At 39.1% G+C, this 26,020-nt stretch overlaps 1 protein-coding gene across 1 annotated transcript; it reads right to left on the bottom strand.

Annotated features, from left to right (window-relative positions):
* Nucleotides 1–1,200: 1,200 nt before the first annotated feature.
* LOC129725489 (ficolin-3-like) lies at nucleotides 1,201–3,028 on the bottom strand. The gene is made up of 2 exons (XM_055681409.1): nucleotides 2,071–3,028; nucleotides 1,201–2,016 (listed from the first exon to the last, which is right to left on the bottom strand). The coding sequence occupies exons 1-2, from the start codon at nucleotides 2,997–2,999 to the stop codon at nucleotides 1,899–1,901; spliced, it is 1,047 nt and encodes a 348-aa protein (XP_055537384.1). The 5' UTR covers nucleotides 3,000–3,028; the 3' UTR covers nucleotides 1,201–1,898.
* Nucleotides 3,029–26,020: the final 22,992 nt, after the last annotated feature.

Here is a 26,020-nt window from a genome sequence, read left to right as displayed (position 1 = left end):
CTGTGCAGTGGATCCGTATAAGAAGCGAGATTCAGAGTCGTTTTCGAGTAAGCAATCAATCCACGATCTACTGAACGAAGGATTCATCGTAGTTTAAATAATTAATTTAGTTTTGAATCAGCGCTGGTCATCTGCATCGAATTGTCGATAGTGTCATAGTTACATCTTGAGCTTCAACTCGATTTTTCAAAAATAAAAATTCATCTTAGATTAAATACCAACTTTTAATAGTTTAAAATGCATTTGAAAGTGGCTAGCCTATAACTATCGCTTATAGTTATGGTAAATTGTATACTCATCTAGAAATCATCTAGAAAAATATTTAGTTGATAATAAGTGAAACCTTACTTTTAGTGATTTTCGGATATCGGATTTGTAACTTAGTTTTTTTTTAATAAATTACAAAGTTTTTGAATGTCGAACAAAATATAAACATCTTTCTTTCTTCCTTCAGTTCACGAACGTCCAGGTCTTATATATTGTTTTTAAGACCAAAACGTTGATTTGTTTTACCGGTCGTTGAGTATTGAAATATACTTCCAGGAAAAATAACATAAATCCCGACGCAAAGCAAAATAGAACTATTATTCTAAAGAAGTAAATGCCATATAAGGCAAAGCCTGTTTAAAACAAAAAAATATTTCTTCGTTCGGATAAATTTGAAATATGTTTCAAAAATTTGATTACAGTTAATTGCTGACAACTCTCAAACTTTCCGTGACACTTATTAATTAGTCGTGTCAAATAAATTTATTAATTAAAAAATTGCGAAAGCTTCGTCTTGACTTAGTGGCAATAAAAAATTATAAGTCAGAAAAAAGACTACGTGGTCTATTCGTTAACCCCCACACCCCCCACGTGATTTTTCGTGGTCTTTTGATAACCCCCCGTCTCCCTATATATGACTACGTGGTTTGGGAACGGCCTCTTTGAAACAAACCAAAAATTATTTTTCTTTTAACCAATCAACAGTTAGGATGGAATGTTGTAATGCAACAAACAAATAGTTTTCTCTTTACTCACTTAAGTTATTCGTAATCATCTTCGTTCTCTTATTTCTCGTTCTTTCTAACCTCTCTTTTCTTCTACCTTGTATATTCGTCAAGTGCAAAGTCAGAATCACTTTTATGCTATAATCTGAACTTGTTTTTGACATTGTAAAATTTTGTGTCCCATAAAACAAGAGTAACATTTCTCAGTTATGTGTTCAACGAGAGCGAACCATGTACTTTTTATTCATTCATTGATAAAGTATACTTTTTGGTAACACGTTTAAAATATTTATGATAAGGTACCTGGCAATTTGAAACCTATGCTGACTTTGAAGTCAGAGTGTTTTGAAACAATACTAAAAATTCAGGCAATTACAACTTTTTCTGCTTGACACATCGATCACTAAGTCTGCACACTATAAGGCATGATATCCCGTCAGCCTAGTGATAGCAATGAACTATCTGAAAAAACACATTTAAATACACTACGGTGTGCGAAGAGAAGTCCTCTAACACAGAGAAATCCGAAAAAACGCTTGAAAATTTTTACAAGTCGAGTAGCATAGAACATTTGGCCTGTAAGATAGAGCTTCAGAGCTTTAGTTTTGACAGAAATTGCTATGCCCTCCTAAACGAAAGACTAAAAGTTACCTCTTTAACCTTGTGGGCTGCAAATATAACCACATTTTGATGTACGTAAAAGATGCGTAAAATTTATTCCTACAAACAAATTACTAGATACCTTGTAGCGCATTTGGACGTCTTCATATTCCTCGAATATGACGGAAGCCGTTCACTACCCTACGTTAATTGAATTTCATTAGGATAAATCATAACAACAAGAAATGTGGTAGTGCTATTCGAGCGTAATTCGTCCATTGTTAAGAATGTTTCACCTTTCAGACACTATTTAACTTCCTTTATCATCATTCGGGAGTATTTCAATCCATAATGGGCATTCTTGAAATGGTACCATGTCATCGACGATACATCGTTAACATTTATAAACTTTCCGTTTAGATTGCTGAAAACACAATTGTTAGTTCTTGAAACCGTTCTAGAGTCACCAAATATTCACCTGTGATGGCAGCTGTTGTACCACCAAGCACCGGAATTGATAATAGCACAATTAGCAGTGTTCGAATCATTGTCACTGTCCACGGTAGTGAATTTCATACCTTTATGGTAGACCAATGAATCTCCCGCAGTTCCACTGTAGGTCCCCAATTTCTTTAGCGCGTACTTTTCGGTTTCATTGCCTATCTCAAACTCAGCATATTTCGCATATTTAGACACTCCGGTGAAGTCTTCCAACTCGACCAGAAGTTGATAAGGTTTCGAAGAGGTAAGTTTGTGCAATAGTTCCAAGCCGATCCAGAACTCTTTCTCAGCGTCTCCGAACCCGTTTTTGTACTCGGTCCAGTTTCGATAGAAGTCAACCGTGCCATCATACCGATGCTGAATTACTAACCAGCCGCCGCCGAACTTAGTTTGTTCACAAAATCCAACAAATTTTTCCTCTTCTATAAGCGGTTGAAGTTTATATTTTCCTGAAGTTTTGCTCGGTTCAGTGCTGCAAGAATCGTATGGACCAGGGATTCTATGCTTCAGTAAAATTTCCATATATTCTGAGGGAGCTTTCATCGGATTCAAATTCAAAATCTGCTTGCGCCAATCATCGTGATTTGAGCAACTTTTTTGTTCCTCCAATAGCCGCCAGCTTTGGTCGAGCAGCATCGTGATGTTTCGGCCAGTTGCCTCTTGGAATTGTGTCAACATCCAAAGCATCCCTGCGTAATTTCTCTCCAGCCGAGCTTGATTGCGTGTGAGGATTTCGTTCTGCTCCTTTAGATCATATTCAAGCATTGTGAACTTGAATTCCAGGTAGTTGAACATAGCTTGAGAGCCATTTTCGTTTCTGAGGTCGGGTAATTGGATCGTCACATTTGAGGATTGCGACAAATGAACAAACGCCAGTGAGATTGTTAGAATAAGTATACGAGCCATTTCGCAGGGCGACTTTTCAGATGGAAATTGTACGGACACTGATGCCGACAAACAGTCGAGTGGGTATTTATACACCGAAAATGATTAATATCAAAATAAGATAAATAAAGATAACTTTTATTATTATTTTCCTAGTAAGATATATAAGATAAAATTTATCACGCTCTTTTTTGTGATAGCGACTTAAAAAATCCCCGACTGCCGATTTCACTTGTAATGTAGCAAGAAGGATTGTATATATTTTAAAATCAAATTTAAAGACTTTCATGAAAGAGAGCGTGGTTTACTATAAATAATATTCGATAGCTGATGAACTCGTGTAAAAACAATCTGTCGAATATGTAGTAGTAATCCTCTGAGAGGTTGTCGTTTCTTGTAAATCAACGAGATTAATTCAACTTTACAAAAACTAGTACCAAATTTATTGTGTTGCCAAATTCATTGTGCCGACAACAGTGTCGGAACAGAATTTATTAGTTGTAAAAAATTCTACGAAATGATAGGTGAAATACCATAATTGTCTGATAAGGCAAAGAAAGGTGCCAAGGTTAATAAAATGTTTGATGATATATAATCTCGTATCTCTTGTTTATTTTCCGGGAATTTTTGTGAATCATAACATCTCCTCTGTTCATCTGCTATTTCTTTGGTGTTATCATTTGTTAATATTGCTAATCTTCATGTGTGCTAAAATCTATTATGCATCTACTTTCAGCATACGTCTCCAACAGATTTATTGTATATTTAATCGCATCTTCAACTGAACGGGCACACGTTCGTTATTTTGCCACATTAATGACAAGTCCCCTTCGAAAGGCATTGAATTTGCTTATCGCGCACGTACTTCATCACCTGCATCTTCTACACCCTCACGATTAACCGTGCCGCACTAGACAGCGCAATTATCAGGCGGTAAAATTTTATGAAAATCGTTCGTCACTGGAAGTCACATTGTCTATGTAAATTTAATCCCATCATTCCGAACTTCCACAGTTCGCTTCGAGAGCGTTTCCTTTCGAGTCGACTGTTGAATATGTGGTTTCTGCGGAAATGGAAATCTCCGGTACATGTAAACTCGTTTCACATATTCATCTCATCTCATCGGTGCAAGTATTGGGTGCAAGGCACGCACTGTGGGCTAGGGAAGGTCCCTACGCGAGGCGTTTGGTACTTTTTGCGAAAGCATTCTTCGCAACCCACTGAATGGGAGGAAGTGCTACCTTTCACCGCCGTGTTCCATTCGACGGTGCTAAATGACGGTAACAGTTACATTATTATCAAGCCGTGTCACTCGTCAAGGAGCGTGACAGAATCTTCTGGCGGAAGCTGTCCCGGATTATCAAATATTCATATTCTAATTATAATCGGTGTGGTGATAAAATGTGTCATGTCGTTCTCAACTGAGATGCTGGCAGCGTAAGTGATCGTTCCGTTCTAATTCGAGTTGCAGTGATTTCGCCCAACACTTTGGCATATGTGAGATGTTGTGAATTTTAACCAGGGTGTACAGGAAAACGGAGAATACATATTTATAAAGAGGAAACATCCGCGGTGACTTTCAGCTCAATGTACGAAAATGCAAGTTGATCATTCGTGCGTTGCAGTAGATGCAATGATAAGAAGTTTTAGTTTCGCCACGTTCATAAAACTATTTATAATGGTGCATTTATCAGTCATTGGCTTTAGCGTCTTTCGACGACATTCACTTTATGGAATCGAAATGGCAGTTTTTCGTATGATCTTATTGCACATTTAATGATTGACATTTAATTGAAATATGTTGCATTGCGTTATAAAAATGTCGTGAAAGAATATAGGAAACCGGCTTGGTTTGAAAAATTTCAAAATCTTAAACCCAAATCCATGAGAAAATTGCCGTTTTAAGGTTTCTAAGTGTAAAATCGATCCTCAAACGTGTAAATAATCTCAGTTGAATTAATCGCATACAATTTTAAAACATACAGGAAACTGTAATTGTACTACTGGAAGGTTGTAATTTTTCTCTTGCTCTTCTATCCGATGGCGCTGCAAGCATTCCAGTCATCAGCGCTCTAAGTAAAGAGTGGACACGAAATTATTGCAACACAGAAAATATGGTGTCAAACACTGCATATTTATCCCAAACAAGTCAAGTTCAGAGAGTAGTTGTATACATTGATAAACCTAGGCTTGCATATAATATAAATTTTCGAAGGTTCCTTGATCAAAAGGTTGGCACATTCGCTTCAGAGTAGTGCCTCAAAAATGTCCCAGTTTTAATATATTTTTTGCCTTTCTCCTATAAAGGTATAGCAATCACTGGAAAAACCAAAGGTATAAAAGTGCTCCAAAGGATTGAATCTCGTATATCAATCGACTTAGATTGACGAGCTGAGCATTTTCTGTATGTGTGTGTGTGTGTGTGTGTGTGTGCGTATGTGTGTGTGTATGTGTGTGTGTATGTAACGCTCTCCCAATCTCACTCGATTTTCTCAGAGATGGCTGGACCGATTTTCATGAAATTAACTGCAAATGAGAGATCTAATCGCCCCATAAGACCCTATTGAATTTCATTGCAATCGGATTTTTAGTTTAGAGGTTATGTATCAAAATGTGAAAATCACGAAACATCATTATCTCAGAAACTACTCAACCGATTTTAACACAATTGGTTTTAAATAAACGAGCTACCTAAAAAACCCTTAACTTTTGAGTTTCATGAAGATTGAACGTGTGGTTCAGAAGTTATTTAAAGAAACGTGTTCTGGAGAGTGTTTAATCTTACTCATGTTTCTCAGAGATGGCTGAACCGTTTTCCACAAAATCAAAGTCATTTGGAAGGTCTAATTACCCCATAAGACCCTATTGATTAATTTTGCAATCGGACTATTACTTTGCCTGTTATGTTTAAAAATGTGAAGTCTAGCTATGAAAAGAAACATATTCCGAAGACTACTTAAACTCACTCACTTTTCTCAGAGATGGCTGAACCGATTTCCACGAAATTAGCGTTAAATGAAAGGTCTAGCTGCCTCATAACACACTATCGAATTTCAATGTAATCGGTCTGTTACTTTGTCTGTAATGTATCAAAATATGAAAATCACGAAACTTCATTATCTCAGAAAGTACACAACCGATTTGAACAATATTGGTATCAAATGAACGGGCTAGTTAGAGGTTAATTGATGAATTTTATGGTGATTGAACACGTGGTTCAAAAATTGTGAAAAGAAACATGTTCCGGTGACTTTTCAAATTCACTCGTTTTTCCAAAAATGGCTGGACAAAATTTAACAATCTTAGTGTCAAATGAAAAGTTTGGCTACCTTAAGTCCCATCTTATTTGACTATAATCGTATTTTTATTCCAACCGTTATGTATTAAATTATAAAAACAACGAAAGTCTATTATCTCAAAGATCACACGACTTATTTGAACATATCTAGTGTCATTTGAACGGGTTGTCTCTCAAACTCACAAGTAAGAAATTTCATAGAAATTTGATATGTGGTTCAAAAGTTATGAAAAGAAACGAAATTCAAAGACTATTTAAAACTGTAACTGCTTTGATCAAAACATATGGCCTCAACAAAATTTAAATTTGGTATTGTGCTATTCGTACGTTCCCGGTATTGCTCGTGATTGATGTGTACGAAATTCAAAGTCATTTCTTTTATTTCGCTATTTCTTTAGCAGGAATATTTTACTCCTAATTAATAATTTTTTTAACTTTTTGCCTTTCTCCTAGAAAGGTATAGCAATCACTTGCAAAACCTAAGATATGAAAGTGCTCCAAAGGGCTGAATGGCATATATCACTCGGCTCAGTTCAGTGTTTGTGCAGATTTTTATTTTCACTCACTTTTCTGAGAGATGACTGGACCGATTTTAATGAAATTATATGCAAATGAAAGTTCTAGTTGCCCCATAAGACCCAATTAAATTTCATTGTAATTGGATTTTTATTTTAGAGGTTATGTTTAAAAATGTAAAAATCAAGTCTTCCAAAGAGTGTTTAATTTCACTCAGGTTTCTCAGAGATGGCAGGACCGATTTCCACAAAATCAGTGTCATATGAAAGGTCTAGTTACCCCATAAGACCCTATTGATTTTTTTGCAATCGGACTATTAATTTGCCTGCTATGTTTTAAAATGTGAAGTTTAGCTATGAAAAGAAACATATTCCGAAGAATACATAAACTCACTCACTTTGCTCAAAGATGACTGAACCGATTTTCACGAAATTAGTGTCAAATGAAAGGTCTAGCTGACTCATAACACCTTATTGAATTTTACTGTAATCGAACTGTAACTTCGTCTGTAATGTACCGAATTGTGAAAATCACGGAACTTCATTATCTCAGAAAGTACACAACCGAGTTGATCAATAGTATTATCAGATGAACGGGTTAGTGAAAGGTTAACTGATGAATAATGATTTAACACGTGGTTTCAAAGTTTGGCTGCCCTATACGTTCCCATTTCATTTGATATTGATCGAACTAAGCAACCGTTATGTATTAAATTGAGAATAAAACAACAAAATTCTATTATCTCAAAGATTACACGACTTATTTGAACATAACTAGTGTCATACGAACGAGTCATCTCTCAAACTTACAAATAACTAACTTCATAATAATTTGATATGTGGTTCGAAAGTTATGGAAAGAAAAGAACTCAAAGGCTGTTTAAAACTATACCTGCTTCGATCAATATATGTGGCCACAATATAATTTAAATGTGGTATCGTACCATTTGAATGTTCCCGGTGTCGCTCGTGATTGAATTGTTCGAAATTAAAAGTCATTTCTTTTATTTCGCTATTTCTTGAGCGTTTACATTACGTCAAATTTCATATTTTATACTTCTATTAGAACATCATTATTTTAGAACCCAAAAAGTGAATTCACATTTGTTGGATTGAAGCGTTCATGTAAATCTATTTTTACAAATAATAAGTTTGAATGAGAAAGGCTGGCTCTGACCGCTAGATGGATTAATTTAGTTTTTATCAAATTGTCACTTTTGATTTGGCTGAAACTTCGCATTGACGTTTCACTAGGCAAAAGATTCCATTTTGTGCTATTGGTTTAATTTTTTGGAACACGATTGATTTTTGAAAAGCTATTGAAAAAAGCTATTTTGGGAAGGTATCGATGATTACATATATTTTTAGGGCCAAAACGCTTTGTTTGATCGGGATGACGTCTTCGACAAAGTTGTAGATAATTATTTTGTATTTCGGGTAAAAACATACACTCTATAAATATTCTTTCAGATATGGTAGAAAAATTAAAAATTGAATATCAAAAAACCTCGTTTTTTGACAATCTAATTTATTTTTTATAAAAACTACAAAAGATTACCTAAACAATGCAATTAGTCCGAAAAATTTCGATTTTTTCTTCACAGGGTACAATTTTTTATGGAACGACAAAATTATTATCTACAACTTTGCAAAAAAGACTATGCCAATCAAACAAGTCATTTTGACTGTAGAAATATTTTTATTTACCCATAGAGTGCTTTATTAAAAATTGAAAATATTTCTACAGCCAAAACGGTTTGAATGATTGGCATAGTGTCTTCGGCAAAGTTGTAGATATCAATTCTGTCCTTCCAAAAAAAAAAAAAAAAAAAAAAAAAAAAAAATGCCCCGAAAAATAAAATATTTTTTTCCGTGATTTCTCCATGATTGCATTGTTTAGGTAACCTTTTGTAGTTTTTACTAAAAAAAAATAGATTTTCAAAATATGCGCTTTTCTATATAATTAATTTTCAATTTCACTTTTAGCTTATTTTCAAAAAAAAATTGTTTTCAAGTGTATATTTTTTGCTAAGTAAAAATTACTATCTGCAACTTTGTTGAAGACGTCACACCGATCAAGCAAACCGTTTTGGCCCTTAAAATATTTGTTATCATCAATACCTTCCCAAAATAGAATTTTTCAATAGCTTCTCAAAAATAAGTCGTGTTACAAAAAAATCAAACAATAGCACAAAATTGCTCTTCATGTGATCCATAAGAGTCTGTAAGTTATACCCTGGTTCATTTTTATTATTTTTCGTCAATTTCTTGAGCATGTCACTTGCATTTTTACCATTCTTCTTGGTCTTTCTGACTTCCTGTTTGGCAGTTTGGCAGATTCAAACTTTAGGAACTTGACCGAACTAGGCTTAAACTATTCTAACAGAGTTTCCGAATAGTAACGAGAGTCTAGATCTTACCAAAACAGTGTTCTTTCTATATGCTTTCTCAAAAGTGGAAAAAATGTTTTTTGAGGCATTTAATCTTGTGAATTTCACTGTTGGTTGATTCCTTTTGTGACGAAAACTTGACTTCGTTAGCCACAGAAGCAGATATCCTTCCCAATCAGGTACTTGGCAGCGAATTTAGACAGTTTTTCCTTCTCGAAACGATAATCCACTTTAAACTTATCCTTTTCAGTGAAAAACTTCTGTCCTGGTTGTTATACCAAGTCATTTTTGACAGACGTTTTACTGTCAATCTCACAGCGTCTACACGTTTATGTAAAGCTGTCTGGCACGAGTTTTGGCAGTTGTTTGATGGCATTCATCGAGATTTAGGAACTTTCGAACCTTGTACGTGTGTAATCTATTTCTTACCTTGATCTTCTAAACGTGCGACTTCATAACTCAAACCGTTTTTGCTATATCATGTATTGAAGTGTTGGGATGACAGGTGAACATTTACTTGTCCTTGCCTCCCATTTTTTCTGCCTATTGATCCCAGTTTTTATTTAGCTCCACTCTTGTGATCCAACGTTAACTTGTCCTTGAACCTGTAAAGAAATCTTGAGACGGTCAAATTACAAATTTGAAGCATTTTTCCCAACGAATGATGGAAAGCTCCGGATTTGCCATGTGTGCGTACAAAAATTTTTCTCGCTCTTTCACTTGAATAGCTTCCACATTGGCGGCAACAAAACACAACAACAATATCGCACGCTTAGCCTTGGGGTTATTAGCGGTCTCGATCAACTAGATTAGTTGAGAGATTTCGTTATCGATATTGTTTTTGGCACATTTTGCATGTGTAGGATAAGTACAACGATACACCGTGCCCTAGTGCTGAGTCGAGAAAATTTCCAGCTCGAAAAGATCCTCGACTCGATCGGGACTCGAACCCGATATCACAACCGTGTGGGAGAGCTAGCTGACCGACATCGCTAACACAGAACCACGGGGACCACAATGAGGCAACAAAACACACAACTGTCAAATTCACAGCATGTAAATAATATATTATGAAAACAAAGAGCTCGACTTTTGGTTAATTTCCTTCGTTTGAGGAAAATAGTTATAGCCAATTTTATCCACTGCCAAATCCAGAAAACGTCTCCACGTTACCCGATCTACCAAGACCTCTTTCCGGATCTCTTCTGGCTGTTGTCTCCGCTAGTCGCTTCTCCGACAATCGTGACACATGGTCAGTCCACTGTGGTCTGCCGTGTATTATACGATTGACAATATCCGCATGTTGGCATGCTTGTTACACGTGATTCGTGGTTCATACGACTACCCCATGCTCCGTTCTTGAGTTTGTTGCCAAGTACTGAACGCAGGTTTCTATCCACTAAACAATTTAGTCCATTTTAATCGCTTGCTTACCTTCCAAACAGTCCTTTGCTGTACAAAAGAGTCGTTTCCATTCCTCTCGGCCTGCGTAGGATTCGTAGGTCGTCTTCCACTTGATCGATCCACCTCGTTCGGTATACAACCTCTCCATCTCGTCTCTGATGAGTCAATTTTAAAGACCATCTTTACCGGGCTATCGTCCGATATCTTTACGACTTGCCAACCCGACATAACCTGCCAATCTTAGCGGTGTGGACGATAGATGGCTCCCAAAGTAGCTCTTGCAGTTCGTGGTTCATCCACCTTCTCCACGTTTCGTTCTCCATCTGCAACGGTCGAGGACCGCAAGAGTGAGTTGGTCCTTCACAAGCATTGTTCATGTTTCATTGTCAACAGTTACCAGTGACTCCATGTTCACAAACTCGTCGACTACCTCGATTTCATCACCACTCGGTGTTGAAGGTCAGCTCTGTCTTCTCGTGTATCCCTTCCTAAGCAAAGTTTTGGTGCTGCATTCCGATTCGGAACACGACCTTCTGTTTATTATACACAGACTTCGCAGCCAACTGTTTAGTGTACAGGACAATTGCGAGGCTAGCGCTACGATCCTATTGACACTAACAGTCTCTCCCGAGACGAGACACGAACCTACGACGACTGACTTGTTAGACCAGCATTGTACCTCGAGACCAGCTAGAAGGCTTTAAACATCTACGAGTTTCAAAAGGGCTCGAGAATGCCCCTGATACTCGAACAACATACATCACTCGATCCATCGTTGCTTTGACCAAACGCGGTAGTTTGTCCGGAAATCCGTAGTCGTGCTTAATTAGCTGGTCTCGATCGATTGTGTCGTATGCCGTGTGGGCACGTTGTATTCGCGGCATTTCTGCATAACCTGCCTATCCGCGAATATCTGGTCCGTGGTGGCGCAGACATCCATGAATTCCGCCTGGCAGTGTCCCTCGAACTGCTTCGCAAATGGCGATAGCTCCCCGTAGAACTTCCTAGTTTCGTTAAGTTGGTACAGCGTTTCCATCGCTACGCGATCTCGGTCCTCTTGCTGGCGCTTTTTCCTTCGGAGGGCAGAATTTTGACTGTTCCATGCCCGTCGGTATCGGTTAACGTTCGCTCTCGTTCGGTGTTGCAGCATTCTTGCGCATGCTGCGTTCTTCTTCTCGTCTAACTGTTCACATTCTCCGTCAAATCAGTCATTTCTATGATTCCGAGCCGTTGTACCTAGTAGCGCTACAGTAGTGGTACCTATGGTGGATCGAATTCTCCTCCAGCCATCTTCAAAAGTAGCTCTACGCCAGACGTCGGAGCAGACGTGCTGTCGATTATAACGTGATCAATTTGATTCTCTGTCTGTTGGTCGGTAATCTCCAGGTGGTTTTGTAGATATCTTTTATGAGCACTTCAGCCTACCATACCACCGTAGGCTGCAAAGTTCACGCACCGATGGCCGTTATGGTTAGACGCAGCGGAAAGGTTATCTGGCCAAAATACCGATCTGTACATTAGCTCCAGTCCTAGCCTTGTTTTCATGTCCCAAATGACTATCGTAGACCTGCTCCAGCTGTGCTAGAACGCTTCCTTCTCGCCCGTCGGGTCTTTCTTCGGACGTTGATGATGCTGTAGCTGAAGAAACGGCCCTTTGTCCTCAACTTGCACATCTTTGCGTAGATCGGCTGCCATCTCATCACGCGTTGGCGCATCTTACCCAGTACCATGAAGCCGGTTCCCAACTCGCTGGTGGTGTCACAACTCTGGTAGAAAGTTGCCGCCCGGTGCCCGCTTTTCCATACATTTTGTCCTGACCAACAAGTTTTCTGCAGCGCCACGATTTTGTGGTTGTGAGGTAGCTCATCTTAGATTGTTCTGTCGCATTCCGGAGAGCAGAGCAATTTGCAGTTCTCTCTCCCAAGTTCACAATCGTAGTCCTTATATCGTTGCCTCTAAACCGATTGTTTCGATTCGTATTTGTTATTTGTTACATATTGTTTTCCGGGGCGGATCGTTGGGCCTTCCCCAACCCCCTGTCTCGGCGAGGGACCATCGTTGGCTCTGTTGTTTGGGATCAGTTGCTGTTTCCAGCCGTGCCATCTTGGTGAAGAGACGCTCTGGCTCTGGAACATTTCCTCTACCACCGAAGTATGGTTAATGTGCCAATGATCGCGTCGCACCTTCTCACTCTGCTATTGTCGGATGGCATCATTGCTCAGGCAACACCAATCATTTGTGTCCAGGTTTCAGCTAGCATATGAGTCGTAGAAGTGTGTGATAGAAACTTGTAAGGGCCGGAGCTAGGTTTGACGCTCCTTCCTGGTTGTCAACTCACCATTGGAAGCCCCCATATTACTCGCACGAAGGAGTTCGTTCTGGGTAAGGCTGCCACTGATTTCGAAATTGATAAGTTGTCAAACGTTTTGGTACTAAAACTATCGAAATCGGATGAAAACTGAAAATTACAATAATTTCAATTCGTTTAATTTTGTCGACCTCGAGCACATAAAGTTTGAAGACGCGAATGGGCTCACAATAAATCGAGCCCGAAACCACAGTTCAGATGAGATGTCCAGAGAATAGTACCGCTCTTTCGCACGCCAAGTTTCCATAATATATCAATCCAAACCAATGTTAAACAACAGGTTTGAGGACCGTTACCTTGCTCCAGACTGCCCAATGGATCCGAAATTACGCCTGCTGTCAAACGGCTCAACCAGTTTTGTTAGGAAACCGTGCTTAAGCATAATAATCTGCTTTAACTCGTTGCGTTTATCTAAATGTTATGCCGCCTTCAAGTCTATAAACAGATAAAGAATCTGCATGGTTCCTCCTAAAAGCTTGTCAAGAATTCAACGCAAGGTTAACTTTGTGAATCGTCCTTCCCGGAAACCGAACTAGTACTCTCCAACAAAGGCTACATCTATGAAACAGGATGCGGGAGACCTTTTTGTACGCATAATTGGGAGAATTGTTGCTGGTATAGATACGTTGGATCTTCTTTTAGATTAAGAAAATGAATCCGTTTAACCACTTCGCTGCTAGTTCGGTTGCGAGGCCGTCCTTTCCTACTGCTTTGTGCCTTTTTGGCTCTTGACTTTATTCAAGCTCGGCAGATCTACAGCTTGTCCATCCTTTTCAACTTCTCTCCTGCTTCTCCTGAAATGTTTATTAAACTAGGCCAGTAGTGTCTCTTCGGTTTTCGAACTCCTTCCCCTATCATCGCACGTATTAAGAATCGGTACAATCCGGTTCCTGATTATGTTGACCACTTTATCAAACCGTTTTCGTCGTGCCTGGAGAAGCATACATACGCTTCCATAGGAGATCGTTTGCAGTTCTCACGTTTTCTGCGTTGTTCCAGTCTTTTTTGGATTGATCGATACTTCTTCTTCATCCAGTGTGTCACACGATTTTCTGCCATGTCGTGCTTACCTCCTCTTGAGCTGTTCGTTCAGGTTTCTAACCGATTCACCAATCTGCTCATCAACCTTCCGAATGTATTCAGCAATAACTCCATCAGCTCACAACCGCTCTCGTTTGACCGACCGTATCCTCCGCAAAAAGCTCGATGATGATCTGAGTCCACCTTATTTTAGAGCTTCGAAAGGACACATCGCCGACCGTCTACCAGAATATGGTATATCTAAGAGCAATTTAGAATATGGTCTAACTGAGAGAGGACCAGAGGAGTTGTGTAGCCACGAGATTCCAGACTCCGCTTTGACAATCGGGTATTCGTGGGTTCGAATCATAGTAGAATCAGGCCATTTTGGTTGTTAAACGACCGCAACATGGGTTTAACCTAAAGCTTCCCACCAAATACCCTTCCTTTAACACGGATTCTACAGTACTTCTGTTGACTTTCCTCCTAACAGAAACAGGACCCGCTTCGACCTTGGAATGCTGTAGCCTCTAGTTTCAAGTACCGAGTTTCCATCGGCCGTCCTTATTTCCTCGCTGAAATCGTTGCCGATTATTTCGAATCGATTTTTTGGTGATTTGTAGTTGATGACAAGCTTACTAGGACAACGATTGCTAGTCTCAAGAAGGCGCAATCAACTGAAGTGTTCTTGTTGATACACTGTATTCCGACCAACCACTGGTTCAGGTTCAGACGATGTTGTACACTGCCCCTGACATGGGAGAACAAACACAAAACCCTTTTCTCAATTTGCATGCGACAAAAATGTTCACCTGGGTTGGGTACACGATTTCAACTAAAGTTACTCACATCTTAGATAGAATCACGGGGAAGTTTAATTAGGAATAGTTGGACAGAGGTTATTGGCCAGAGGGAGGGCTTAGGTTGCACATGAAAAAAATTGCGGCGTTATGTCAACATGTATCCAGTAAAGTATAAAAGTGCTCCAAAGGGTCGAATGGCATATATCACTCGACTCAGCTCGACGAGCTGAGCATTTTCTGAATGTATGTGTGTGTGTATGTGTGTGTGTATGTGTGTGTATGTGTGTGTATGTGCAGATTTTTATTCTCACTCACTTTTCTCAGAGATGGCTGGACCGATTTTCATGAAGTTAATTGCAAATGAAAGGTATCGTTGTCTCATAAGACCCAATTAAATTTCATTGTAATCGGATTCTTAGTTTAGAGGTTATGTATCAAAATGTAAAAATCATGAAACATCATTATCTTGAAAACTACACAACCGATTTGAACAAAATTGGTTTCACATGAACGGGCTACCTGAAAAATCCTTAACTTTTGAATTTCATAAAGATTAAACTTGTGGTTCAAAAGTTATGAAAAGAAACGTGTTATGAAGACTGTTTAATCTCACTCATGTTTCTCAGAGATGGCTGACCCGATTTCCACAAAATTAGTGTCAAATAATAAGTCTAGCTGCCTCATAACACCCTATTGAATTTTACTTTAATCGAACTGTAACTTCGTCTGTAATGTACCGAAATGTGAAAATCACGGAACTTCATTATCTTAAAAACCACACAACCGATTTGATCAATATTATTATAAGATGAGCGGGCTAGTTAAGGGTTAATTGATGAATTATGGTTGAACACTTGGTTTCAAAGTTTGGCTGCCCTATACGTTTCCATTTCATTTGATTATAATCGAACTTAAGCAACCGTTATGTATTAAATTGTTAATGAAACAACGAAAGTCAATTATCTCAAAGATTACATGACTTATTTGAACATAACTAGTGCCAAACGAACAAGTCATCTATCAAACTTACAAATAACAAACTTCATAACAATTTGATATGTGGCTCAAAAGTTGTAGAAAGAAAAGAAATTCAAAGGCTATTTAAAACTATACCTGCTTTGATCGATACATGTGGCCTCAACATTATTTTTAAGGTGTAACGTACTATTTGAACGTTCCGAATTCATTGATTCCTTGCGATGTGTTTAAAATCTGCAACTGCACGACGAATCGGCCATAAGATATAATCAAAGCCAAATAACAAATCGTTTAAAATGATTGGTTTTATCGAAATGACAACATTCTCGACTTTTGGCTTCTGTACATCGCCTTAATTCTGAATATATATTCATATTGGGTGGTATTCGGTCATTTTCAGCACATTTTCTGGCATCAATCTGATACCGGAAATACCAATATTGGGAGGTATTTAGTTATTTTGGTTGTTTTCCAGAAACTGAAAGTGGTCGTCTTTAAATTCAAATGGTGTCCAAGGTCAATGTTTGGTTTCTATGCATCATCTCGATTACGGAAATATCCATGTTGTTCATTATTCGGTCATTTTCGACTGTTTGCTAGAAGTTGCCATTTAGCAATTCCAGAGATACTCATATTGGATAGTATTTGGTTATTTAGGCTGTATTCCGAAACCGGTAGTCGCCATCTTGGATTTCGAAATGGTATTCAAGATAATTTCTAGCATCTGAGCGTCATTCTGGTTGAAGAAACACCCATTTTGGGTGTTATTCGATCATTTTCGGCTGTTTCCCAGAAACCGGAAGTCGCCAACCTAGAATCCAAAAAGGGGTCTGTGGTCGATTTTAGCTGCTGTGTATCATTCTAGATTCGGAGATACTCATGTTAGACGGAAATCGGCCATTTTTGGCTGTTTTCCAGAAACCAGAAGTTGCCATCCTACGATCCATAATGGTGTCTGAGGTCAATTTTTAGCTTCTTGCAACATTCTGGCTCCGGAGATACTCATATTGAATGGTATTTGGTCACTTTGGGCTGTTTTTCAGAAACCGAAAGTCGTCATTTCGGACAGTAAAATTGCCTGTGAAATCAATTTCTGTTATCTGGGCGTAATTCTGGTTCCAAAAACATTCATATTGAATAGTATTTGTTAACCCGTAATGACCCGGGACGGAACTTGTTTTTTGAAAATGCTCGTTCTCAGCACTGGTACGGCCGATTTGGGAAAACTTGGACTTTTGTTCAAGGGGAATAGTTGCTCTAAGTTTTGGTAAAGGTGCCACTCCTCTGGACCCCTCCCCGTTTTTGTTTTTCTCATACGTATCAATTGCTCCTTGTTTCAAATCATGTCAGGTGGATGAAATATGGTATGTAAGAGTGAATTTTGAAGTTTCCAAATTATTTCAGTACAAAATCACAAAACTATGTATTTTTATAAAAATTCAAACAACAAGACCGTTCTTCAAATTTTATGCTCTACATTTTTGTGGTAAGGTCTCCTGAATCCATACGTAATGAAATATTTTTTTTAGCATGCGAATATTTTGAGAAAAACGAGTTTTAATTCACTAAAGTACGTATTTTCATGGAAACCTGATTTTCTCAGTCTCCCACAGTAGGTTTCAACTTGGCTCTTCAACTTTCAAGCTCATTATTTCTAGAGTAACGTCTTCTGAATCCAAAGATGCTGAAAGATTTATTCTAGCATGCACAGATTTAGAGAAAAACGAGTTTGAATTCACTAAAGTACGAGTTCTTATGAAAACTTTATTTTCTCCAAATCTGTGCATGCTAGAAAAAATCTTCCATCATCTTTGGATTCAGAAGACGTTACTCTAAAAATATAGAGCTTGAAAATTAAAGAGCTAAGTTGAAACCTACCGTGGGAGACTGAGAAAATTAGGTTTCCATGAAAATACGTACTTTGATGAGTTTAAACTGGTTTTTCGCAAAATATTTGCATGCAAAAATAAATATTTAATCACGTATGGATTCAGAAGACCTTACCACAAAAATGTAGAGCTTAAAATATGAAGAACGGCCTTGTTGTTTGAATTTTTATGAAAATACGTAGTTTTGTGATTTTGTACTGAAATAATCTGGAAACTCCAACATTCACTCTTACATACCATATTTCATCCACCTGACTTGATTTTAAACAAGGAGCAATTGATACATATGAAAATTCCCATTGTTTGCTCAATCTTTTTGAAAAATTAGAAAAAAACACAGACATATTTGTGTCTCACAAAAACGGGGAGGGGTCCAGAGGGGTGGCACCTTAACCAAAACTTAGAGTAACTATTCCCCTTGAATAAAAGTCCAAATTTTCCCAAATCGGCCGTTCCAGTGCTGAGAGCGAGCATTTTCAAAAAACAAGTTCCGTCCCGGGTCTTTACGGGTTAATTTCCGGCTGTTTGCCAGACACCGGAAGTCACCATCTTACAATTCGAGATTGTGCCTGTGATCAGTTCTTAGCTTCTGTCCATCTTTCTGGTTCCGGAGTTACTCATATTTAATGGGAATCGTCCATTTCAGACCGTTTTCCAGAAACTGAAAGTTGCCATCTTCCAGTTCAAAATGTTGTCTGAAGTCGATTTGTGGCTCCAGTGCATCTTTACGGTTTCGGAAATTTCCATTTTATGTTGTACTAGCTGACCCGGCAAACTTCGTCCCGCCTATTTTAGTGTTTAATTTAATAATTTTAAGCATTTCAAATTCATTGATTTCTTGCGATTGGATTATATCGTTTTAAAATGATTGGTTTTGTCGGAATGACAACATCCTCGACTTTTGGCTTTTGTATATGACTTCTATTCCGGATATATATTGGGTGCATTTCAGTTATTTTCGTTGTTTTCCAGAAACTCGTGCCCAGGGTCAATGCTTGGCTTCTCTACATCATTTCGATTAAGGACATCGGATTTTTCCCAGAAGTTGCCATTTTTCAATTCAAACTGGTGTCTAAGGTCAATTTATAGCTCCGTGCATCATTCTGGATCCGGTGATTCTCTTATTGGGTGGTATTTGATGACTGGGCTATTTTTCAGGAACCGTAAGTCGCCATCTTGGATTTAAAAATGGCATTTGGAGACAATTTATGGCCCCTGAGCGTCATTCTGGTTAAAGAAACACCCAGATTAGGTGTTATTTGGTCATTTTCGGCTGTTTTCCAGAAACCGGATGTCACCATCTTCGATTTCAAAATGGTCTCTGTGGTCGATTCTAGCTCCTGTGTATCATCCTGGTTCTGAAGATACTCATATTGTATGGAAATCGGCCATTTTTGGCAGTTTTTGGAAACCGGAAGTTGCCATCTTCATAATCTGCCGGTACCCGGATAACTGTCCCATAATGAAAAACAACAAGTTGAGAAAACGGCGATTTGATATTTTCCGTGAATTTTCGGATTTCCAGCAATTACATCCGGACCAATGACCATAACAGTTTCATGGCACCACAAGTTTATCGTTGAGAACAAAAAACCATGGATGGAATTGGTTTTACGTTATATAACTTGAAAAAAAAAAGACAAAATGGGACAAAATATGCGGGTACATTTCAAAAGTACTAGCATATTTCTTCCCATCACATATAAGTTCAACCAGCAACCGGCAGTATCATTGACAACGTAGATTGTACTACAGAAAAACAACATTAGTCTAGTTAACTAAATGACATACTTCTATATGCCTAAAATAATCCGATATACACTAATCTGGAACAAAATTATATGTTTGCAGTTTGTACCACTCTGCAGTGGGACTGTAATGCGGGTACTTTCAATATGAGACAAAAACAACTTGGTATTTTTTCCATGTTTTTCCATACAAAAGTATCAATTTTAATTTTTTTTCCCAGAAAATATGATAACAATTAAGTCGATTCCCGATGATAACTCAAAAGTGATCAAAATCAGTATGGGACAGTTATGCGGGTACCGGCAGTAATGGTGTCTGAGGTCAATTTTCAGCTTCATTCTCGTTCCAGAGATACTCATATTGGGTGGTATTTGGTCACTTTAGGCTGTTTTCCGGACACCGGAAGTCGCCATCTTACATTTCAAAATGTTGTTTGAGGTCGATTTGTGGCTTCAGTGCATCATAGCAATTCCGGAAATACCCATGTTGGGTGGTATTTAGTCAATTGCCGCTATCTTTCAGAAGCGGGAAGTATCCATCTTGGATTTCGAAATGGTATTTGGAGGCATGCAAGAAAAGGGAGGGGTGTCGAAACATTATGGACATGTTTGTTACACCTAAAAACATTCACCTGCCAAATTTGGTTAATTTAGCTGGTCAGTTCTCGAGATAAGCATAAATTTGTGTTTCATTTGTTATGAACCCCTCCCTCACAGAAGAGGGAGGGGAGTCGAACCACTATGAACATACTTGTTACCTCTAAAAACATTCACATACCAAATTTGGTTGTAATCGGTTGATTGGTTCTCGAGCTGTGCGAAATTTGTGTTTCATTTGTACGGGACCCCTCCCTTGTGGAAGAGGGAGGGGTGTCAAACCATTATGGATATATTTATTACCCCTAAAAACATCCACCTATTAAATTTGGTTCTATTTACTTGGTTAGTTTTCAAGATGTGCAGAAATTTGTGTTTCATTTGTATGGGACCCCTCCCTTGCGGAAGAGGGAGGGGTCTCGAACTATCTTGGTCACCTTTCGCGCCCTCTAAAACCCCTATATACAAAATTTCACGCCGATCGGTTCGGTAGTTTCCAAGCCTATTTTAATCAGACAGACAGACAGACAGACAGACAGAGAGACAGACAGAGCTGAATTTTTATATGTTTAGATTTGCTCGTTTGCCGCTGTTTTTTCGAAACCGGAAGTCGCCATTTTGGATTTCATAATGATATTCCGATCGATTTTAGCTCCTGAGTATCATGCTAGATCCGGATATTGTTATATTGGATGGAAATCGGCCATTTTGGTTGATTTCCAGAAACCGGAAGTTGCCATCTTACAATCCAAAATGTTGCCTAAGGTCGACTATGGAACAAATTTGTTACCACTAAAAACAATTACTTGCCAAATATGGTTCCATTTAGTTGGTTAGTTCTCGAGATTTGCAGAAATTTGTGTTTCATTCTTATGGAACCCCTCCCTTCCAGAAGAGGGAGGGGTGTCGAACCATTATGGACATATTTGTTACCCATTAAAAAATCTAAAGCTAAATTCGGTTTCATTTGCTTGGTTTGTTCTTGAGTTGTGCAGAAATTTATGTTTCATTTGTATGGGACCCCCCTCTTCCAGAAGAGGGAGGGGTTTCAAACTATCATAGGAACCTTTATCGGCACCAAAAACCCCTACATGCAAATTTTCACGTCGATCGGTTCGTTAGTTTTCGAGCCTATATGGATCAGACAGACAGACAGACAGACCGGACTGCATTTTTATATGTATAGATGTATAGATTGCAACATTAATATTTTAGAACCTTAAGAGTGAATATACATTTATTGGAGTGAAGCGTTCATGTAAATCTATTGAAACAAATAAAAGTTTGAATGAGAAAGGCTGGGTCTGACCGCTAGGTGGATTAATTTAGGTTTTTTTTATTTTAAATTAATAATAGTAGGTATATTTGAATGTACCCAGTTATTAGGTGCGTAACTATGTTGTAAATTTTTCAAACAAAAGTGCGATTTTTTAAGGAAATTGTTTTCTCAAATCAATAAAAGTATTGCCCATTGCTAGCTACTTTGTCCCATCTCTCTGGCAAAGCTCGAATACCGTTACGATAAAAGTGTTAGTATTTTGAGGCTGTACTTGAATACAGCCCTTTTTACGGTGTCTTCATTTGAGCAGAGCAGCTGATCAGCCAGACCATATGCCATCGAACGGAACAAGTTATGTCCGACACGGTGCAATATTTCGGGAATACAAGAACCCATGTTCCTTGTTTCATTCTCAAAGCATGTTTGGTGAAAAGCTTACTTACTTTACTTTTATGGCGACAGATCGTTGAGATCCTATGCCGAATCCAGAATACGTCTCCACGAAACTCGGTCCTGGGCTGCTACTCTCCAGTCTCCTCTTACACCCGCAGCTCTGGCATCCTCGTCGACAACACACATACAGCGCGTGCGAGGTCTGCCTCGAAGTCGTCGTATTATCTTTGCCGGTCGCTCATACGCCATCCGTGCTACATGGCCAGCCCACTGTAACCTGCCATATTTCATCAGCTCAACAATACCAGCGTGTTAATATACCTAGTACAGCTCGTGATTCATGCTCTTGCGCCACACCCCATTCTCTAGTTTGCCTCCGAGTATTGATCACAGGATTCTACGCTCGAAGACCCCAAGCGCTCGTCAATCGGCCTCCTTCCACGTCCACGATTCATGTCCGTAGAGCGCCACCGGGAGGATCAGAGTCCTATAGAGCGCAAATTTCGTACGGATCTGTAGGCTACGGGACTTAAGCTGGCTACGCAATTTGTAATAAGCCCTATTCGCCGCCGCAATCCGCCTCTTCACCTCGCGGCTCACCTTGTTGTAACATGTCACGAGAGTACCAAGATAAACAAATTCGTCGATCACTTCGAAAGTATCTCCATCCATCTCCACCGCAGCACCAACACCCGCAGAACTACCATGCAGAACTACCTCTGCTCTGCCAGCCACCATGTACTTCGTTTTGGCAGTGTTTATGATGAGTCCAATTCTCGCAGCTTCCCTTTTGAGAGCCGTAACGGCCTCCTCAATTGCTCTACGGTTAACACCAATTATATAAATGTCGTCCGCGACGCCCAGAAGCATGTGAGACTTAGTGATGATGGTTTCGCTCCTCTGCACACCTGCCCTTCGTATTGCGCCTTCTGAAGCTATGTTGAACTGCAATTTCGCGAGCCTGTCACCTTGCTTCAGACCATCTAAAGTCATCTAGATAGGGCATATGAGTTTTTCCAACCAGCTCATAGGTAGTTGTTCCTCAGACCATACCCTTAGGTTAATCTGGTGAATTGCACTACACAGCCGCTCGCTCCCAACTTTGAAAAGTTCGGCCGGAAAGCCATCCTTCCCAGCGGCTTTGTGCTTCCGTAGCATTTTTAAAGCATTCTTCACCTCGTCCAATGTTGGTCCACAGCTGATTCCGTTGATCTCCTCGTGTCGTGTCGCAATTCTCTGCCTCCGCGAGGACGCGATCGTAGTGCTCACGTTTCTTACGGCGGTGAAGCCTCTTTTCGGCAGCTCTTGCCTCCCGGTATTTCACCTGCATCTGACGCGTTACACGATTAACTGCTACTAACGTGTTGGCGTAGGCTCGGTTCTTCTCCTCCGTCACCTCTAAACACTCAGCATCGAACCACCCACTACGCGTGGTTTGGTGAAAATCATCTAATACGAAAACAAGCGGTGTTGCGTTTTTATTGACGTCTTTAAAGCATCTGAACCAATCATGTCATGTTTTTCACATGGAACAACATTTCCGAAAACTTTTTTTAACTTTCTATTTTTTAATGAAATGAGAAAAGTAACTTTCTTACCAGGAAAAATGGTTAGTAAATCAAAAAAAATCGCGTAAAGTGCTTAGTTTATGAACAACTCCTATTGGTCAAGTTTAATTTTAAGAAAAATCCTTTTACCATACAATCAAAATTTTAAATATTCCACTGGAATGATGATTGTTTTTGGTTCGAATATTCGATAGTGGTATAAAGAGATAGCATATTTCAAATCGGCTATAAAATGAGTGGAATGTTCTCAGAAACTCAGAAAACTCTTGAACGTGTTGCTCTGAAGAATGCGTAAGTGAAAACAATCTCAAGCACGTGTGCCCCGAACATAAATCCCAAAATTTACCTTCATTTATGAACGAGCACGCGGTCGGCTTTGCCAGATGAAATCGTCGCAGCTCGGGCTTCTTTTCATGATTAATTGATACGGATTGCATTATGGCGGTAATTAATGAAAGCTTTAGCACCATGTTAGCCATATCCCGCCACCCGGTGATCCATTATTCAATTTTCTCCCCATTAAATCCCGCACGGTACGATAAAGAAGCAGCCACAGGAAGCACAGAGTGACGAAACCTACACAGACGATTGGTGGCTACAGGTGGAAGCGAATGGCATTCCTTTGATTAAGCTGAGTCGCCATCTTCACGTATCTCCTGGTCGCAAAATGCCACACGACGTCGTGATCCTTTAATCCTAGTCAATTCCACATAATAAATTTCTCGTATCATACCAACTAATCGTCGGGGGATAAATGCAAGGGGTACCTACTGCCGTGCATTACAGTTCGAGTAAATTGTGTCCGATAATTGGTTGAATAAATCATCAAGATGCACTTTTGAGCTGAGATTATACGAGCGACAATAGTTCAATTGATAGGTAACGATTAGTATGGGTTTCTTTTCCTAGTGCAACATCATCATGAGGTTATGCTTTAAGTTGAAACATAGTTTTTTGATAGACTTCGAAGCAGAACAGCTTTGTACGTCAGATTCTTTCAAATTTAACCTTAATTCTTTGCGGTACTCCAAGGGAAAAACATGTTTCACCGCCAGGAACAGGTTCTCCTTCCTTGTAGACAGGTAAACATCACAAAACTTTCTACACTCTTGACTTTAATGCAGCAAATCAGCAAATTCTTCTCGAGGGCCACAAACAGGGCTTCCCGAGCCAAGCAGTGGCTTTTTGATGTTGGGCTGCATCGACCGTGGTGAAATCCGTTCCGCCGCCAGTGCTGTTGATGCAGCCGCCGTGTGATTCAATTTCACCCTTATGAATAGCTTATGAGGATATGCTGTGCCCCGTAACATGAATGTGTCCCGACCTAAAAGAGCTGAAGAAAATTGGCCTATTTGCGGTGCAAGTACCTTCTGCAGTGGGCTTGCCTCTTTCGTCGTACATAACAGGCTTACTTTAAGCCTGGACCAAGGATCCTTGCTTTGAAATTGGATGAGAAAATTAAAGTGATCCTTGAGCAACCACTTTAGGCTCTGATAGCTTGAAACGATTTTTTACAAAATAAAAATAAGTGTCACATTTCGACAACATTCCACAACCTAGATGCAACATGCAACAACAAAATTTGAAAACGTATTCTGAATTTGTCATTCGGTTAGATAACACAAGATTCAGCTTCGAGATGAGGTTTATATATATTTTGTTCGTGTTGTGCTGATAAATAATTCCGACGATTCATTTATTAAAAGCATTCCAGAAACAAAAAAAGCTCCACAAAGGACTTCGAAGTAAGTACAAAATACCGTTAATGTTAATTATTATCCTTTGTAAACCTCAAAACCCTCCGAAAAAAATGGTCTTTTTTTATTTCGAGCAGTGCCATTGCACCTTCCATGGGTCCTCTTCAGTCACCAACGACACCAACAACATTTGTTGTTACTTTATCCTTTGATTACTAGAGTTGCTATACTTTCTCCTGCTGTCTGTTTCTGGCGCCAGGACCTTCAGGCGGATGGAAAACTTAAAGCCTATCAACGTGCTGCTATTTTTCGGACTGCCGCCCCCGCTGGTAAGCACCGCTGTGCCAATAACACCACAGCCGGCCCACAGGGAACAAGTTGTCGCGTTGAAAAGCACTGGGCTGGTAATGTTTCCCCGGAGTCTATTGTATAGGTTGAGCAATAGGAAGGGATTATGAAAAATGAGAATACCAAAAGCAACTGAAAAACGTACAGTTGATAAAAGAAGGGAAAGCGGCTTTATTCTGTGATTTGATTACAAATGATTGGATTAGCTGCGCATGTACTTCACAGACTTGAAATTTAAAGAAACGTGGTGAAATTTAATGCTTATAGCACTTGATGCTTGTGTGGTCAAGCGTACATATCCTACGTATTGTGTAGAATATATTCTTTAAAAAGTGGAGAGAACGTGATTCTATATAAACCTGTTTCGAGAAAAGCAAATAACCTAATTTTGATGTCAGACTTTTTCACAATTTATTTGTTTAGTACTTTGATATCAACAGTCGGATCCCTTCATAGCGACATCGCAAGGGACTTTCTTTATAGCGAAATGTCGCAATAATACGAAGAATTTCAGTATATGTAGAACAGAAGGCACCGAGAATGTTGTTATAGATTTATCAATGTCGTTAAAGAGAGATTCGACTGTACTATTGTCGCAATAAAGACAAGTATCAGTTTTGGTATGCCGTTATAGAGGATGGTCGTGATAGCGAAATGTCACAATAAAACGAAGAATTTAAGTATGAAACTGAGGGGCCTTTGAGAATGTAGCTATTGCGAGGTTTGTCGTTATTAAAAATGTCGTTT

Source organism: Wyeomyia smithii, chromosome 2 (genome assembly GCF_029784165.1).
Source record: "Wyeomyia smithii strain HCP4-BCI-WySm-NY-G18 chromosome 2, ASM2978416v1, whole genome shotgun sequence".
In the NCBI taxonomy this organism is placed as follows: Eukaryota; Metazoa; Arthropoda; class Insecta; order Diptera; family Culicidae; genus Wyeomyia; species Wyeomyia smithii.
Note: the sequence above shows the minus strand (reverse complement) of the source record. Positions and strands in the feature narration are given on the sequence as shown.

What these genes read in the sequence shown, in the direction of transcription:
- LOC129725489 (XM_055681409.1), bottom strand. Translation starts at nt 2,999, where the DNA reads ATGGCTCGTATACTTATTCTAACAATCTCACTGGCGTTTGTTCATTTG. An exon ending in TACAACAGCTGCCATCACAG is followed by an intron (nt 2,017 to 2,070) that starts GTGAATATTTGG and finishes TTGTGTTTTCAG; the next exon opens with CAATCTAAACGGAAAGTTTA.